Source organism: Nansenia antarctica (assembly GCF_963989245.1).
Source record: "Nansenia antarctica genome assembly, chromosome: 2".
Taxonomy (NCBI): Eukaryota; Metazoa; Chordata; class Actinopteri; order Argentiniformes; family Microstomatidae; genus Nansenia; species Nansenia antarctica.
The window spans coordinates 70,742,339-70,761,570 of NC_137675.1; the positions used below are offsets into that span (position 1 = coordinate 70,742,339).

General features: G+C 43.7%; 2 protein-coding genes across 2 annotated transcripts; both read left to right on the forward strand.

The window, feature by feature from the left end:
• Positions 1-5,048: 5,048 nt before the first annotated feature.
• stard3 (StAR related lipid transfer domain containing 3) lies at positions 5,049-10,826 on the forward strand (the record flags this gene model as incomplete). Its single annotated transcript, XM_080523749.1, has 14 exons — positions 5,049-5,267; positions 5,512-5,589; positions 5,903-5,980; positions 6,099-6,152; positions 6,505-6,622; positions 6,737-6,838; positions 7,084-7,139; positions 7,229-7,321; positions 7,445-7,507; positions 7,697-7,792; positions 7,962-8,041; positions 8,174-8,278; positions 8,639-8,732; positions 8,845-10,826. 14 exons carry the CDS (start codon positions 5,049-5,051, stop codon positions 8,950-8,952), a joined length of 1,344 nt encoding a protein of 447 aa, XP_080379875.1. The 3' UTR covers positions 8,953-10,826.
• A 2,818-nt stretch (positions 10,827-13,644) lies between these two features.
• Positions 13,645-17,096, forward strand: LOC308150536 (melanoregulin; the record flags this gene model as incomplete). The annotated part of the gene is made up of 5 exons (XM_080523354.1): positions 13,645-13,736; positions 14,314-14,476; positions 15,203-15,293; positions 16,563-16,726; positions 16,866-17,096. 5 exons carry the CDS (start codon positions 13,645-13,647, stop codon positions 17,094-17,096), a joined length of 741 nt encoding a protein of 246 aa, XP_080379480.1.
• Between the last annotated feature and the right edge of the window lie 2,136 nt (positions 17,097-19,232).

The following is a 19,232-nucleotide window of genomic DNA, read 5'->3' on the forward strand; positions in this document are numbered from 1 at the left end:
CTACCCACCATTACCGCCCATCCCTACATGACCCAGTCCTGCCCACTGCAGTCCATCTGGGCAGAGACAGAAACTATCCAAATAAATCCTTCAAGTGCCCATGGAAATCACATAACATTTCTGTCTTTCTTATTGCTTCTATCAGGCCAGGTGGTACAATTATTTTTCTACAATGAACGTATAAGGGAGGCTTTAATTGAATGCTAGTTTGCAATCATGTCTTAACTTTGCTGGGCAAGCCCATGCCCATTAAGTAAGTAAGTAAGTAAGTAAGTAAGTAAGTACATTTTATTTATAAAGCATCTTTCGAAACAAAGTTACAAAGTGCTGTACAGTGGACATCACATAAAAACAATCAGGTAAAAAGTTAACACAAGGCACATAAGGGCATAAGAGCAATAACACAACAAGAGATAAAACAAAAACAATGACCTATAGAAGTGGGTCAGGTGAAAATGTCATGAAATAAAGTGCAAACAAAACAAGTGTGTTTTTAACAAGTTCTTAAAACAATCAACGGATTGAGCATTCTTTATCGCCACTGGGAGGGCATTATTAATGTCCATCAATACGTGTATCGTCTACATGTAAATACCTTCCAAACAAAAGACAAATGATATCGCTTGCCTTGAAAGATGCATACACATATTGGGCTACACAACAATCATGTAGATTAGCTATCCATTTCAACCCCACATTCAAGACAGATCAGGCATCAAGGTTATATTTAAAAAGTTACTTTGTTGCCCCCTAGTGGGTATTGAATGCAATATGTCATCTGTACAGTTATGTGCTGCTGAACTATGAGTGCGGATAATGATATTGTCAATGGGACTCCATCTTGGAGGACAGTAACTATCCTGTTTATTTGTTATTGTTAGATGTTGAAATGATTGTCAACCCTGTTGCAGGTTACTGGACTGATCTGGCTAATCTGCCAGTGGTCGCTATTGCACCGACATCACAGAATTGACTTGGTGTGGTCAACTTCATTATCTGGCAGCGACTAGAGGCCTTTCTTTCCTGACATCTTACCATTTCAATCATGTCCTTTGAGCATTATTGCTTTATGCCCATAGTACGTCAAATCCAATTTGTATGAAAACAAAACAAGCATCTAAAAAGGTCCAGGGTCAGAGCTTCTGAACATTTAAGTCCTGGATACTTTCCAGTCTATAGAGGTTTGTTTTTATAATATTTGCATGCTGAGACCAAATTGCGTATCTCTCATTGTCTTGAGTTTCAGACTCTCAGTTCCTCTCACCACTGTTTGACCCCTGTGTTCAATAATCCATGACATTCTGCTCTGAACCATGATCCAGACGAGAGGAGACTCACATGCCTGGCCTGATGGGCACCATACTCCCGTGCTACAGGGCATACTGAATTTGAATGTTTGCAGACAGGCACGCTGCATCATGCAAGGCAGGGGTGTCAAATAAATCTTGGCCCATGGGACACAGTTGTCTCCTCCAAGATCTGGAGAGCTGGATAACAAGAGTTCTCAGACATATTATATATTTGTAATAGTTGCATCATCATTCCGAGACAGGTTGTATATTGTTTTAATCCCTTCTCTTTTTATCCAAGTAGGTTTCGAGTTAAATATGTAATTACATATTTTTCAGAACATATTTCTTAGTGCAAAAACATATTTTTCAATAACAAGACTTGGCGGACCAGCCTCACATTATCTCTCCAGTCCACCCTGTTACAAATATCAAGCCGATGGGAACTTATGAATACATTTTGAACAGCATGCAATTAAATGAAAGAAAATCAATTAAACTCTTTTCCTGAGAGAGGCTCTGGGGCTAATTGCTTTCTCTAGACCCCCCCAAAAAAAAAAAAAAATCTGCATGACAAGCACACGACTCCTAACTACGAAAGATAGCACTGCCAGTACATGGCACATGTGAAGACAGTTATATCACTAACATGCACCATCATAAGAACATCATACCAGAGTGTTCGGGCTGGGCCGGGCTCTTTGACGCAGACACACGTAGCGTTCCGGCTGTGAAAAAAAGTGTCAGCAAGAATCAGAAATAGGCTTAGGGCCCGGCTAGGACTCGGGCCGGGGTAAATGTTAGCTCGTTGGGAAGGGTAGGGCCGGGCCTGAATGCCACAGGTTTGGGCTGGGCTCGGGGTGAGATTTCAGGCCTGTGCAGACCTCTAGTATATGCTAATATTACACATTTCCAATACTACACTGCAGGTCACTGTCCGGACTGAGTGGGGGCCCTTGGGTGCTTGTGGGCTGCAAGGCCTCAGCTACTCCTGTGGGTATGTGTCAGCGACTAGGCCCCCTGAGCTCCTGGATGGCTACAGGGTGTCTGTGACGCCACTGCCCATGCATTAATCCCGGTCTGACAATGTATCAATTGCAATGGAATTGCATTACAATTTATTTTTCACCATTTCATGTTTGTTTTACTTTTTTGCTCAGCCTCTTAGACACCCTGCTTACCTCCGCAAAACTCAATCAAAGTGATTATTTGGCAAAATGCCAACTTCCCCATAGGGGCAAGTAAAGCAACCATTATGTGAGATGAGCAACTCTGTCAGGTTGGCCCTCCAATTAACCCTGTTTTCCTATGTAATGCGTGACCAATCACTGGGGCTGCATGTTTAGATTAGAGTAAATGGGACCGGGAGATCTTTTTCTTTGTGCACTGTTTGTAATGTGGTTTAGGGACAAGGGATTCTGTGGAGTGTGGGAAACAGGCGCGGTGGGATAGAGATCATGTTTATGCTTTCCATGAGGATGATCTTCTTGTGTTAAATCTGCCAGGGTTTATTATTTATATTCATGTATTCCTGTTAAGAACAGAAGTTTTTTTAATCATCTTATATTTTCTATGAGAAGGAATATGCCTTAAATATGACTTCAGAACCATTGATTTATGATAATTTGGAACAAATGCGTCTGTGTGTGTATGGCTGGCAGTGTTAGAGGGGGACTCCTTGACTAGATATTGTGGTCACAGCCAAGTATATGAATTATACATGTGACAAACTGAAGTGGATACATGTCTCACTGAGTGTATATTATGTGTGAGCCGGTGTGGGTGTTTGTGTGTGTGTTTATTTGTGGTTGTGTGTGTGTGTGTGTGTGTGTGTGTGTGTGTGTGTGTGTGTGTGTGTGTGTGTGTGTGTGTGTGTGTGTGTGTGTGTGTGTGTGTGTGTGTGTGTGTGTGTGTGTGTGTGTGTGTGTGTGTGTGTGTGTGTGTGTGTGTGTGTGTGTGTGTGTGTGTGTGTGTGTGTGTGTGTGTGTGTGTGTGTGTGTGTGTGTGTGTGTGTGTGTGTGTGTGTGTGTGTGTGTGTGTGTGTGTGTGTGTGTGTGTGTGTGTGTGTGTGTGTGTGTGTGTGTGTGTGTGTGTGTGTGTGTGTGTGTGTGTGTGTGTGTGTGTGTGTGTGTGTGTGTGTGTGTGTGTGTGTGTGTGTGTGTGTGTGTGTGTGTGTGTGTGTGTGTGTGTGTGTGTGTGTGTGTGTGTGTGTGTGTGTGTGTGTGTGTGTGTGTGTGTGTGTGTGTGTGTGTGTGTGTGTGTGTGTGTGTGTGTGTGTGTGTGTGTGTGTGTGTGTGTGTGTGTGTGTGTGTGTGTGTGTGTGTGTGTGTGTGTGTGTGTGTGTGTGTGTGTGTGTGTGTGTGTGTGTGTGTGTGTGTGTGTGTGTGTGTGTGTGTGTGTGTGTGTGTGTGTGTGTGTGTGTGTGTGTGTGTGTGTGTGTGTGTGTGTGTGTGTGTGTGTGTGTGTGTGTGTGTGTGTGTGTGTGTGTGTGTGTGTGTGTGTGTGTGTGTGTGTGTGTGTGTGTGTGTGTGTGTGTGTGTGTGTGTGTGTGTGTGTGTGTGTGTGTGTGTGTGTGTGTGTGTGTGTGTGTGTGTGTGTGTGTGTGTGTGTGTGTGTGTGTGTGTGTGTGTGTGTGTGTGTGTGTGTGTGTGTGTGTGTGTGTGTGTGTGTGTGTGTGTGTGTGTGTGTGTGTGTGTGTGTGTGTGTGTGTGTGTGTGTGTGTGTGTGTGTGTGTGTGTGTGATTCACACTCAGTGGTCTTAATATGTCAATCCCTTTAAGCCCCAATCAGGACAAATTGCCCATCCCTGATTAAAGGATGAAGTTGTAACTTCAAAGGCAGGGTGAATTGTGATGTAATGAAGAGCATACAATGAATCAGGAGGGCAAAGGGCAGGGATAACGATGCGTTCGGCTGGTTCTCAGGAACTCATAGCTCCCTTAGTGCATTCAAAACTAGGACATGCATTTGAGTTATTTTGTTTGCAATCCTCAACATGTTTTATAAGATATGTCATAAGATGAGCTTTAACTATTGAACAAGAAATGCCCTATACTGAAACATTTTGATGAGTGTGACCCGTTTCCTGTGCAAACCGGTAGTAGAAACGGATCCCGGAAGAGTTGTTGGAGCTCCTGTTTTGTTTTGATGATGAAGTAAAATCAGGTGAGTTTAGATTCAGTAGAAAACCTTAGTTAGGGTGTTTAGGAAGCTAGAACGTAAATATAATATATTCATATTTCAGAATTCGCACGGTTGTTTCATGAGCTGCTGATAAGCCTTATTTACGGGGTGTGTGTTGTAGCTGGCTAGCGGATAGCTAGACTATAATAAGCTTGGTGGCGTCGAAATAGGCATATGTTGCAATGTTTTTTTTAAATTATTATATTATTGTATATGTTATCATGTAAAAAGAATTCCTGTTTGTGGCTGGGGTTTTCGTAAATACATTGTCTGGCTGTTTGCTCCAAGGCAAATCCTTCCTCTGTCTTTATTTTATTGCTCTGCCTGGACCAATGGTATCATTTAGCCACGCTTTTTTATTGGTGCATAAAGGCTGCTATTGTATAATATAAGTCAGTGTAATCATAGTGACAATTACATATCTTTGGCGTCAGTGGTTTTGGGGGTTGGGCTACTGATGGCATATATGGTTGGTGGCCAAAGTCCTCAATTGATTGACGTACCACTCGCTCACATTCTCGTCCCCTACTATACCCTGTCCTAGGTCCATTGACCCCTCCCACACTCACAGTAGGAATGCCGGGCGGAGTGGACTATGGGGAGCTTGGGGGGAGCCTTCCTGCCATTGCCTCTCTGAATGCGTCCTACTCAACAACACGATCCCTCTCCTCTCCCCATTACGTAATGGTGCCCCCAGGAGAGCGGAAAGTCATCTCAGACGTCCGTCGCACCTTCTGCCTCTTTGTTACCTTTGATCTCCTCTTTATTTCCCTTCTGTGGATCATTGAACTCAACGTAAGTATGCACAAACACACACATTCTCAAATCTCATCAGGTATTCTCTCCACTTGTTTATATTAATTGACCCTTTCTCTCAGCAGCGCTATCCTCCCCTGTTGACAGGATTCTATGTACATTGTGTGAAAAGTAGTTGCTGGTCTGGTCACATGTCTTAATATCATAGCGGTTTTCTTTTTAAGAAATTGGCTGTGTCTACAGATTCGTGCATGTTATTCCACTCTGCTTTGTCCCTCTGCAGATTTTAAATACCATTTGGCAGAACCTGGAGAATGAAGTAATCCGTTACAACTTCAAGTCCTCCTTTTTTGACATCTTTGTGAGTGCAAACAAATAGTCAAGCACAGTTTTACTTGTAAATGTTGGATGCTCCCCCTCCACTTAGTACAGTCTGTGTTTATCAACTAAATCATACATAATGGTATCTCACTAGGGAGATCAGAACACAGTATTCTGCTGTCAGCTAATCTCTTGTGTTGCCTTACTCATACTATAGATGAGTCACGTTGGTGACAAGGTTATTTTGTCAATATAACACAACAGAGCCCAGCTCAAAGCACTATATGAGATTTTTCACATGACTTATTTACCAAGTCAACATGTCCAGCTCACATGACTTTTTTTTGCCACAGCTTCTTGCATTGTTCCGTTTCCTGTGTCTGCAGCTGGGCTATGCTGCTCTGCGTCTGAGGCACTGGTGGGTCATTGCGGTAAGAGAGATCCCCCTCAGACAGGCCCAGGAACAGACTTGCTTTGTATATGGACGAACAGACGGTGGATTCGCTATGAAATGACATAGCCTTTTTTTTTCTCTCTATTGTTTTACAGATCACCACTCTAGTGACCAGTTCCTTTCTTGTCGCCAAAGTCATCCTCTCCAATGTGATTGCCAACCCCCCTCTCATACCAGACACAGTGTTTCTGATTTTCTCACTCAAAACCACTTTCACTTCTCTATTTAGAACATTCATTTACTGTGAACCTGTTTCCAGACAACCTTTTATGAGGATTTACATGTATCATAAAAAGCCAATGTGTGATCTGAGCTCAGCCTTTCTTTAGTTGTCTTATATAAAAAATCACAGAGCCATGCAACTGTTTTTTAACAACAAGGAAGTAAAACATTTAAAGTGGCACAACTGGAAATGGTAGCATTAGTAGACACACCCACCCACACACACATACACACACACACCATTTGTCTCAGATGGGCCACTTGTCCTTCCTTACACAGTTGCTATCCCAGAATCCCTTTGGCTATGTGTTGCCCATCACTTCCTTCGTGGTGGCGTGGCTGGAAACATGGTTCCTGGACTTCAAGGTGCTCACCCAGGAGGCTAGTGATGAGAGAGGTGCGTGAGACACACACACACACACACACACACACATACACACACATTGACAAAGAGCAGGGTAGGGTGGTGTTGTTATTTCTCTACTCACTTTGCTCCCTCTTTTCCTCTCAGCCTACCTCGCAGCTGTGAACGCGGCCTGTGAGCGGGCTCCCATGATCTACCCTCGGGCTGTGTCTGACGGACAGTTCTACTCACCACCAGAGTCCCTTGCAGGTATCACGTCTCATATGTGTTTCTATGTACAGGGGTGCAAACGTATTGTTAGACCACCATCAGTGGTAGCGCTATCCATTTAGCATTGTTATCGCTAGCGCTATCTCCCCCCACCATGTATCCTTCCCTCTGCCGCACGTATCTCCTCTTCTGCCTCTACGTCTACGTCTGTGTGGCCTACGTCGTGCAGTATTGTCACATACCCCTGTGATGCTACATGCTTCTGTGTGTTGTTTGATTGACAGGCTCTGATGAGGATCTGGATGAGGAGGGTCTTGGTCGCAAGGCAGTCACAGTGCAGGTACGGTCACCCCCTACCTAACCACTGATGGTCCCAACTCTGCACTGTGGCTTGGGTTGGAATGACTCTCTCCCTGTCTCTCTCTCCAGGAGAAGGAGTATGTTCGACTGGGCCGGGAGGCTATGGCTGTCGTGGAACAGATTCTGGTCCAGGAGGAGAACTGGAAGTTTGAGAAGAACAACGTGAGTGTGTTTGGTGTGTGTGTGTGTGCTGTGTGTCAGTCTGTGGGATGGTACAACGTGGTTATAGAAAGCTGTATTGTTAGTCGTGAACATGATTCTGATGCGTTAGTTTTGCTCTGGCAGGACATAGGGGATTCTGTGTACATTCTGGAGATCCCCTTCCATGGAAAGACCTTCATTCTTAAGGTACACCCTACCTGGAAACACTTTGTGGCCTATGCATGTGTGCTCCTACAATATGGTCTTCACTATTTCCCATGTGTTGTTTTTTTTTGTGGACAGGCTGATGAAACAATGTAGTTGAGTATTATCGAGATCTAGAGTGGATCACATGTTTGTGTTTGAAGTTGACCATTTTGTTGTTGTTTTTCCCAGGCCTTTATGCAGTGCCCAGCTGAGTTGGTGTACCAGGAGGTCATCTTGCAGCCAGAGAAGATGGTGCAGTGGAACAAAACTATTTCTGCGTGCCAGGTGACACACTCTCCTCCCTTGTCCTCCACCTCATTAAATCAAGACATTTTCATGTGTCTAACTTATAGATGGATGTGTCATAGCTATAATGTGATGTGTATGTACAGTGTTATGGCCTGTACTGTATGATGTTTTGATAGCTGACACTGTTCTCCATTGTCCCCTTCAGATCCTCCAGAGAGTAGATGACAACACGTTGGTGTCGTACGATGTGTCTTCCGGGGCAGCAGGGGGCTTTGTGACTGCTAGGTAAACCGTGTGTTCTAGACGAGGAGCGTCGCTAACCGGCTTTGTTGCTTCTCCTCAACAGTAGCGTTGATTTACTCCAGAGCAAAGTGAAGTGAAGTGGAAAAAGAATCTTATGGTTTTCGTCTCCCTCAGGGACTTTGTGAATGTGCGGCGGGTGGAGCGGAAGCGAGACTGCTACGTGTCCGCTGGCATGGCAACCAACCATGATTCTAAACCTCCACACAGTCGCTATGTCAGGTCTGGCCTTGCCTCTTGCTGGCTTCTTTTTATCTTCGACAGAACTAGAATGAAAGCATGGAAATATCCAGCTGAACATTGATTTTGGTTAATGAGCTTAATGGGTTATGAGTGTATTTGGGTCCGATGGGAGGGAGTTAGTTAGTTATAACTTGTTTTTTTTCCCAGGGGGAACTTGTTGTGTGGAGTGGTAGGCTATAAACAAGTGTAGCAATAAAAGTAAAGTAAACCAATATAATGATAATAAACACAAGTCCTCCTGTGCTAGCATGGGATCTGCAGTAAACCAGTATGAATTACGAATCTGCATTTGACTGGTCTGTTGGATTCTAAATCATCCCTCTACTTTCCCCCCCCCAGAGGTGAGAACGGTCCAGGAGGATTTGTGGTCCTCAAGTCCAGTAGTAACCCTTCTGTCTGCACCTTTATCTGGGTCCTTAATACAGACCTCAAGGTAAGAGGTAGTTTGATTTTGCGGCTTTTTTGTCGCTTTGGTGTATTTGGTGTGGTTTGGGATTGTGTTAACCTCCAACCCTAACCCTGCATGTTTTGGTTCCCCCCCCCAGGGACGACTGCCTCGCTACCTCATCCACCAGAGTTTGGCTGCCACCATGTTTGAGTTCATGGTTCATTTACGCCAGCGCATCTCTGAACTGCGGTCAAATGTCCGCTAGATTACCTAGATTACCCATCGCAGGTTTGGAGGTGTTAATGCCGCTTTTGGAAACCCAAACAGTAAGCAGTCTGACTGAGGTCATTGGGGATATCAAACTTACAGAGACTTGACTGGACGTCCCTGCGGAAAAGGATGTGGTGCTGGTGTGTCTGACTCTGCACATCCACCATTCACCACGGCTGAGCTCCGTCTATCGAAGGTGAGGAAGACCGGAGGAGATGTTGTTTCTCTCCCATGGACGTCTATGTTGTTGTTGTTTTTAACACGGCCACACCAGTTTTCTTAGCTTTTTTTTCGCCTCACTGTGATGTGATTGTCAGCTGCATATCTCTTCATTCAGTATGTCTTGAATCAGTCTGATTCAGGTGTGACTGTATTTATTGAGACTTGTTGAACCTGGGCATCTGTTGGACTGCATGGATATTTTTTCTTCTTCTTTCACTCACTGGAAGAGAACTGATGCAATGACTGGACTGTGGGATCGCCCACGTCTCTGAGCCTTATTCAACTGCACATTATGTAAGCCATTGATTGGCTGTTGTTTTTCTGTTTTGTTCCTCTGCACCGTCTTAACCAAGCCTGCCTAGAGAAAACGTCTACACACAACCACAACAACAAACACTTGTTGGAAATGAATACACACACACACACACAGCTTATTCCTCTCTCCATCACTGCACTGTGATTGACGGGGAAGCAGCAGTGGCACCGTAGTCCTCCACCACTAGAGGGCGACACCACTGATCTGAGAAATGGAGAGAGAAATAGAAATGGAGATACATCTGGATGGCTGTGGTGACTTTCCCTGACCCTTCGATCTGTGTCATCAGTAGCCCATTGGCTCATCAGGACTTTGAAACCGTACTCCTCTGTGCCAGTATATCGCCTCAAGTGACCTTTTTAAGGAGGGAAGCCAATGGCCCTCAATGATAGTGGATATTAAGTGTTACTGTCTTTACTGATGAATATATCACAGCCGGTGCAATAAGTATTTGCTGCCGATGTAGACATATGGCAGTAAACAAAAATGATTCTGGGTTTTTTATTTTTATTTTTTGTTTGTATGGTATATGCTGTATTTAGGATCAATGGAATTTACTTCAATTGGATCTGTGCTCTTTTCTTTGTAGAAAAAATGGATACACCTCAATGTAAAAACATGCTGCCTCACAAATAGCAATGTTCTAATCAGCTTGTGTCCAGAGCATGTCGATTGAGAGCTGAACCTCAGATATAGTGAACCAACACTATTTTTGTGAGGACTTCTTTTCCTCCCCCATGCCTAGCAGCTGTTAAAAAAAAAGGCTTAGAGGGTCTTTGTTGTTGTTGTTTTTTGTGGCTTATTTACAAGGCCTACATAATTAATACATCTGCATAAGATGTCCAAATGACCGTACGAACTGTCAATTAGTCATAGAAAAAAGATGTATAGATACTGCACCAAAATGTCACTTTCTTTTGTTATTAGAATAACTTGCTGTCAGAATATACGGTCACCAACTTCCCAGTTTAAATACCATGCCAAAACCCGAATTTGCCTGCAGAAATCACGTCATTTGAAAAGATTTATGAGAGAAAAGATTTTGCTGTGGAATTCATGTACATAAGTAGCCCTTAACTAACTGGGCAGTATAAAATGTTGATTGTGTGCCTTTGTCACAGTGACAGAAGTATGTCCACATTCTTCGTCCATGGTCTTTTGCTTTTAGGATTTATTTTAGCGGGAAAAAAACTTGTTTGCCTGAGTATAACCAAGCTGACTAGTTTTACTTCAATTTTGTTTGTTTTCCTTTTTATGACTGTTGGAATTATGTTCCTCCATAACTGCAGATCATTTACAAAATTGTCTTAATTTCTGGTCATTAAAGATTTTACTGCAATAATGCTTTGTATTTTTTTTTTTATCAAGACGTAACCAGACTAATCCCTAATAAAGCATTTGATTGACTACTCTGTCATGCTTTGTTGTTGTGCTTTGTTACTTATTGAACAAACCCCTGCTCGACCTCTCTCTCATCCTTCTCTCTCTCATGCTTCTCTCTCTCATGCTTCTCTCTCATGCTTCTCTCTCTCATGCTTCTCTCTCTCATGCTTCTCTCTCATGCTTCTCTCTCTCATGCTTTTCTCTCTCATGCTTCTCTCTCATGCTTCTCTCTCTCATGCTTCTCTCTCTCATGCTTCTCTCTCTCATGCTTTTCTCTCTCATGCTTCTCTCTCATGCTTCTCTCTCTCATGCTTTTCTCTCTCATGCTTCTCTCTCATGCTTCTCTCTCTCATGCTTCTCTCTCTCATGCTTCTCTCTCTCATGCTTCTCTCTCTCATGCTTCTCTCTCATGCTTCTCTCTCTCATGCTTCTCTCTCATGCTTCTCTCTCTCATGCTTCTCTCTCATGCTTCTCTCTCTCATGCTTCTCTCTCTCATGCTTCTCTCTCTCATGCTTCTCTCTCTCATGCTTCTCTCTCTCATGCTTCTCTCTCTCATGCTTCTCTCTCATGCTTCTCTCTCTCATGCTTCTCTCTCATGCTTCTCTCTCTCTCATGCTTCTCTCTCATGCTTCTCTCTCTCATGCTTCTCTCTCATGCTTCTCTCTCTCATGCTTCTCTCTCATGCTTCTCTCTCTCTCATGCTTCTCTCTCTCATGCTTCTCTCTCTCATGCTTCTCTCTCTCATGCTTCTCTCTCTCATGCTTCTCTCTCTCATGCTTCTCTCTCTCATGCTTCTCTCTCTCATGCTTCTCTCTCATGCTTCTCTCTCTCATGCTTCTCTCTCTCATGCTTCTCTCTCTCATGCTGCTCTCTCATGCTGCTCTCTCTCATGCTTCTCTCTCTCTCTCATGCTTCTCTCTCTCATGCTTCTCTCGCTCATGCTTCTCTCTCTCTCATGCTTCTCTCTCTCTCTCTCTCTCCTCTTCACACACAAACCACACTTTCTCTCCTATGTACTCCAATGCTTGAGCCTGGGGTTGTTTGTGTCATGATCATTACCCTGTGACCAGAGTCTGCCTCACATGCACGTCACCCTCTTATAGAAGCTCTCATTTCTCCCAGAGCATATCGTCACTAAGGTTACATGATTGTCCTCTGCTAACCCTAACCCTATTATCCTATGTGTGTAAATGGCTCTGATGTAGTATTTGTATTATATAGTAATTGTATTATATACATGCCCGGTGCCAGAACCAACACCTTGGGTGGGCAGGGGCCGGGTAGCAAGGCCGACGGTGGCTATGGGCCAACCGTCTAAATCCATAGACATTGTATTGTACATGGATCTACAGTAAATACAAATATGAAATTAAACATTCAAACACGCTTGACTTTTGATCGTGTGGGCAAGACGCACATTTGGGTGGGCTGAGCCCACCAACACCCATAGCCACCGGCGAGGCAAGACACATGTTTGGGTGGGCTGAGCCCACCCCTGGCCATAGCTACTGCCGGCCTTGATTATATAGTATTCTCACTTAGGGCCGGTTTCACAGACAAGGCTTAAGCCTAATCCTACACTAAAAAACATCTTCAATGGAGATTTTACATTGAAAGTGTGATTTAGTCCAGGACTAGGCTTAAGCCTTGTCTCTGAAACCGGCCCTTAGTGTTCCATCAAATTTACCAGGCTTGGATAATGCTGCCATGTGAATGACCTCGGGTGGACCATCTAAAGAAAAAAGAAATTCTGTTACAGTATACAGTTCACAGCAATATTTCCTAAACAAATGTCTACTTGTAGAGCCTCATCAATTTATTGGGCTTTGGGCAATGGTGATTGGGCTGAGAGGAAATAAAAGACTGCGTTAGTGGCTAGCTAGCTATGGCTGCTGGGGACAGAGGATGGTTAAGCTCACATGATTTTGCTGTGACTGTCAGGGGTGTGTTTGTGTGTGTGTGTGTGTGTGTGTGTGTGTGTGTGTGTGTGCATGTTTATACCCACTGCTCCCCATTTAGTTGAGACTACACTCTCCCTGGGCCACCCTCTCTTTAAGTCTCTCTGGTCCGAGGGAAGACTTTGGCCCATGATTTGGAGGGCCAGACATTTTTGGACCTCGCTTCTCTGGTTCTTTCCTTGATCTGGATCAAGAGCAGGATCTTGCATCAGCTTGTCGAAAGTGGATATCGGATGGAGTTGGGAACCTATGGATTAGTAACATTTATAACCTGAAGGGCAGCCCACTGTATGAATCCATTTTAAATGTCCTCTTACTTTTGAATATCTGTGCAATGATTTATTCATGAAAGGGATCCTTTTATCCAAATTCATACCCTCCTAACGTTGGAGAATACCGGCTGAGAGAAAACAGTGGGCTTCATTCATTGGCTCTTTTGTGCTTGTAATATCTGTGTATGTGACAACTTTTTCTCCTAACTCTTGTGGATAATAATTTGCAACACAACAGAAGTTCCTGGATCTCATTTCAGCAGCTCTTCACCTGCTCTAAGTAGAACAAGTAGGTACCTGTGAGTTGAAAGTGGTGGATATCGAGTGTTGCCTGTGCGTGCGTGCGTGTGTGCGTGTGTGTGTGTGTGTGTGTGTGTGTGCGTGTGTGTGTGTGTGTGTGTGTGTCTGTCTGTCTGTCTGTCTGTCTGTCTGTCTGTCTGTCTGTCTGTGTACCTGGATAAGATTTATAAACTATTGTTTGCATTGTGTCTCAAACACAATATCTGTTTATGTCTCACATCTCTGTCTCTCAGAGATGGGCTCTGCCTTTAGGAAGTTCTGTGCTCGGTTCTGCTGCTGCTGTTGCTGCAGTGAAGATGAGGAAGAAGAGAAGCAGCCTTTACTCACGTAATGTCCCCCTTTGACACCCCACAACTTCTTTGCATCTTTACAATAGCTCTTAGCAGTTGCATGCACTCCAGCAATGTCACAAATCCCCATGTGATACATATGTGACAGCAGCTGGTGAAAGCGGGAACAAGTGTTCAGACTTTTATTCAGAAAAATTTTAATAAACTTCAACGTTGTTGAAAATCAATGACACACTCGCTAGTCAAGCCAAAATATTGCAATACAATGGATTCAGTGAGTAATCCCCACTACTCTACACTAACTAGGTAGTAGTAGGGATTACTAACGGAATCCTTTCATCCAAAATGTATTAACATTTTTCAGAATAAAGGTCAGAACATTTTGATGGTGGTTGCCGACTTGCTCCCCCTTTCACCAGCTGCCGTCACATATGCATTTCAGAACATTCTTTCAGTTAATGCCCCCTACAATCACCCTACTGTACGTTAAACCACATCCTGGAACCAACCAACAAACATAGTGACCCAAACCAGTACCAACTGTATTGATTAAAGCTTGTGGAGTACAGTCAGCCACATTTGTGTGGCCACATGGCCGTGTTTGTGTTTTACAGTCATGACACTTTGGAGTACTTTGACCGGCAGGCGAAAACGAGGAGGGACCAGGAGACCAACCTGTGGAGTGAGCCAGGAGACCCCAGCCACTCGGAGAGAGACGACGACCGCACGCTGTTCAATCTGCTCCAGAACAGGGCCAAGACCCGCAGGGGCTCCACGGTACCATGGGCTGGCCTGGGAGGGACTCATACTTACATTGTCTCTATCCTCCAAATGTACAATCCTTTCCACTGCCTATTGTAGTTCCTCTTTAAGGAGATTTTACACCTTAGTCAGATATTTCCTTACCTTGAAAGTAGTCTATTGGGCAGGAGAAAGTGTAATCTATGGTTCAAAGTAGTTTAAATAACCACTTACTTAAGCTAACTTTAGCCACCACTAACAAAAAAAACTATGGGAGTCATTGGGGAACCAAAATAAAGTTCAGCATTTCCATCCAAATGCTCAGAAGGTCTGGTGGACCAACACGTCAAACCTTCGTTTACACAATAGCCACATCGCCATTGCCTTTACCTCGCATTTACCACCTCCCACAACACCTCCCCCCCAATGCTTGCGCACGTTTCTGATTTGGAGCCATGCCTGAGTGTAAAAAATGTTATTCCAGGCTTATATGCGCTGTAGCACAAGGTTAGTAGTGGCTATTTAAACAACTCTGAACCATGGTCCATTGGTCCATAGTGGTGCATAGACTCTCCTCATAGACTACTTGCAAGGTGAGAAACTATCCCTTTCTGGTTCTCCTTTGTTTATTGGTTGAATGTGATGCAATATAATTAGTTTTACTCTACAGTTGATTGACCTACATCATATCTGTGGTGGCCATTGTGCTGAATACCATGTATTATCTTGGTTATGCTCCATCATCGTTCTCTCCCTCTATAGGGCTACCGGCGTATGAGTGTGAACATTGAGGCCATGAGAGATGGTCGCCGGGAGGTCAGGGACAGATGGAAGGTGACACTGGAGAATCTAGGTGAGAAAGAGGGAAATGGAATGAAAAAGAGAGTATAAGAAAGCAATAACAGATAGTTACACTCAAAGTTCGTTTGGTTGTTACATTGGATTTTTTCTATTTGGTTCGGTTCATTTCACATTGCTCATTTGCATGATTGGGTAGGAGCTGGAGTCAATGGCCTAATCCCATTTCACCCCTTGCCCCTACCCCTCCGTTTTCTTCGTTAATAAAGATTTTAAAATGATGATAACCATTGTATTATCTTAGTTTAATGTAATTTCAATGTATTATAGACCTTTTCTTTATAACAAAATCACTGGTATGCTGATGTCTCTAGCTAGCTGGCTAACGTTACAACATGTTTTAAGGCTGATTTGTGCATTTTCATGTCGCATTTCCCCCCTTTGATGGCATGAAAATATAACTAAAATATAACTAAACTCCAGTAGCGAAGTTGTTGCACTTCTTACCACTCCTATAATATCGGTGCAGACTGGCAGAGTAGGAGCACAGGTTGCTAGCCTACAGAGCACTATTCTGTCATGAACTGGCCTGGTAATGAAGCATTGTTCTTTTTTATTTGATGACTTGTTTGATCGAGGTCTTGTCCCTAGTATTTTGTCCAGGTCATCATACAGTGGGAACTTTGTCCTTCTCATCCCCCGAACTGCCACTTCTCTTTAGGATATTGTGCACCTTGATATACTGTTGCCTGAGTTTTTATTTATTTTTATTTTTTTACCTTTAATTAGCACTGCTCATTGGTTCGATGAAATCCCCAGTCGCGCAACTTGTTAATGAACATGTTGAATGTATCAGTTTTCTCGAGCTGTGCTTTTCTCGAGCTGTGCTTTTATGAAGTCGTCATATTTTCAAGAGGCATTGGCCTCTTCTTCGCTCCATGTGAGACCCTGACAAAAATGTTTTGCCTTTTTGCTAGCTTTTGTTTCTCAGCTGTTCTCTTTTTGCTAACACCAACAACATCCGCCAAACATTACCCACAAATAGCTTATTTTATGTGATTGGTCTGGACCTTTGCCAAATTGTGTTCACACTAGTAAAAAAAACGCACCACGGTTCGAATGGAATAGGACCGAGACCACCCTTTTTTGGCAAACTACGGTCTGATTGTTTGGTACGCACCCAAGTTCAAATGGAGTGTTCACACCTGTCCAAATGGTCCGAAAAAGTTTGCTACGTCTGCACTAAATGAGGTATAGGTGTGATAGCACCTCAGAAAGAGGGTGGCTGTTCCATCCCAGTAACCGTGAACTCTCATTGGAACAGGGTTCATGGCTGAGGCAGAGTCCCTGCTGACGGTGTCTGCTAGTGCATCCTTCGACCGCATGCGTAACGCCCCGGCTGCCCGCAGACTACTGCAGACGCTACACGATGAGACCTCCATCTTCAGCACCAGGGAGCCTCCACCCGAGAGATACCTCTTCATCCTGGTGAGAGAGCAGCCCTAGACTGGAGGGATGAAAAAGGGTGTTGTACTCATACATACCTCCCCTTCCTACATTCACTTTGTATCATTCCCTCTGCCCTTCTTCATCTCTCCATCCCTCCCTCTCCTTTTTTACTCCACAGGATCGTCTTATATACCTAGACGCAGCGGAGGACTTTGTGGAAACGGCACGGCGCCTCCACCCCAAGCGTGATTCTGATGATGAAGACGAAGAAGACCCAGCTGCCATTAACCTTCCACAGCTCCTGGCTAGAGTGGACCGTGCCATGAATGGATGCGGGAGTGGTGATGATGATGATGATGATGATGATGATGAAGGGAGCCAAGGAGAGGACAACTACATGGCCAGATAATAAGATACATGGGCTGCAGTGATCTTACAAAGCAGACAGGGGGCAGTAGTTGTTAATGTTGCAGAGTTGAGAGATACAGCACACGGTAGCTAGCATCATACCTGAAGTATGCTTACTCTCAGTATTACTCACTCTCTATTTGCAACAGCACTGCCACGGAGTCTGTATCAATATTTTGCTATGGGGACATGACAAACATCTATGTTTGTCATGTCCCCGGAGCAAAATCTTGATACAGACTCTGTTTTGTTTTTCACTGTTTAGCCAGACTTAGCTGGGTTTCAGGTGTATTATTAGTACTGGATGCTGTTATTTTTGTCCATCAGAGTGGTTACTAAACTCAGTCTGTTCATTGTTTGGTCCAAGTGAACATAGCACTGAAACCTGCAGGGCACAACAGTCCTATGAGCAAGATGTTCCTCTCCACGTTGTCTCATGATTACCAGCACTTTTTTTTTTACCAGCACAATTTTGTCACAAGTTTTCCTTTTGACATCTATTGGGTAGGATATTTAAATATGATGCTTATATGATGCTTATAAATATGATGCTTATCAGCAATATGCTTCTGTCCAGCTGTCAGTGTAACCAAATAAGCTGTTTTGTAATTCTTAATTTTCATTTGAATATAATTAGGTAACCTTGAAAAGGTATGAAGAGCAACTTGTTTTGTTTTTGTGCTCAAGGTTTACAGAGATTTGGAAGATATTTTAGAGTTTAATTTGTTCCTTTAGAGATACTGTGTAAAACAAAACGTTGCACAATTAAACCAGTGGGAAAGCAGGTTTGAGCAGATGTCTGTCGTGGTAACCCTGGTGTTAACGGTATGTGGGGGCCATGGTCACTTTAAGAATGTTTTGTGAGAGATTTGAGATGTTGTGGTTAGTTTTGGAGGAAACAGAATGTGCAGGATGTTCAGGTGTAATGGTGATATTGGAATAAAATGGCAACCTGATATTTATGTGTGAGTGTGTGTGTGTGTGTGTGTGTGTGTGTGTGTGTGTGTGTGTGTGTGTGTGTCTGGGTCTGTGTCTCTGTGAGTCTGTGTCTGTGTCTGTGTGGCGGAGTTACAGTAGTATACCTAAATCTCAGTCACACGTTGGCATGTTGTTGTCACTGCTCTGATGCTTCACATGGAGTCACACACAGACAGAAGGAGGATGGTTGAATGGACAAAATACACATGGTTTTCAATAGTTGTTTCAATATGTCATGGCACAATATACAGTAATTGGCTATTGCTGCAAATATAGATCGCTTAGATATTAAACTAAATTGTGAAGGATGATGAAAGACTACCACGGAAGTACAAGGTCCACTCTGCTACTGTACTTCTATATTTATGGACTTACATAGCCCGCCTGCAGTACCCATGCCATGCTGAGCCACGCCCCTTAGAGATAACTCCTGACCCCTGACCTGGCCTGGCATGTCCTAGGCCTGCTAGTCCCTCTGGAACAACAAAAGGTATGTGTGTGTGTGTGTGTGTGTGTGTGGGGGGGGGGTGTTGATGTCTGCAGTCTTTGAGTGTTATGTAAGAGAGGGCACATCTCTCATCACAGCAGCAGCCTGTTTCTACAAACACACACACACACACACACACACACACACACACACAGCTCCGGTGGTGTGTTGACATAACTCTCCATGGCAACATGGTTTTATTTTACTTTTTGACTCTTATCCGAAGGGCCAGACTCACGTTACACATTGTGTGAATGTTCGTCTATTAAGTTGGGAGAAAAAAATGTCCCCCTGTTACAGTGCAACCCAGCCGTGGAGTGGAGAAGCCTCTGTTTCCAATAATAGCTTCAAGATGCTAAAATGAATCTCTCAAAGTGATCAGGTGAGATTTTGGCCCATTCTTCAACACAGACAGTCTTTGAATCTTGAAAATTACAGGGGGCCCGCTGGTGAATCTTGATTCTATTGGATTTAAGTCTGGCGATTGACTAGGCCAGTCCAACACCTTTATTTTCTTCCTCTTGACCCAACTGAGAGTCTCCTTTGCAGTATGTTTTGGATTGTAGTCTTGCTGGAAGATCCACTGGGAATATGTTGAAAAATTGGATCTTTCAAAATTTGACAAAAATGTTGAATACTTATTTCCCCCACTGCATCTCTATCTCCCTCTCT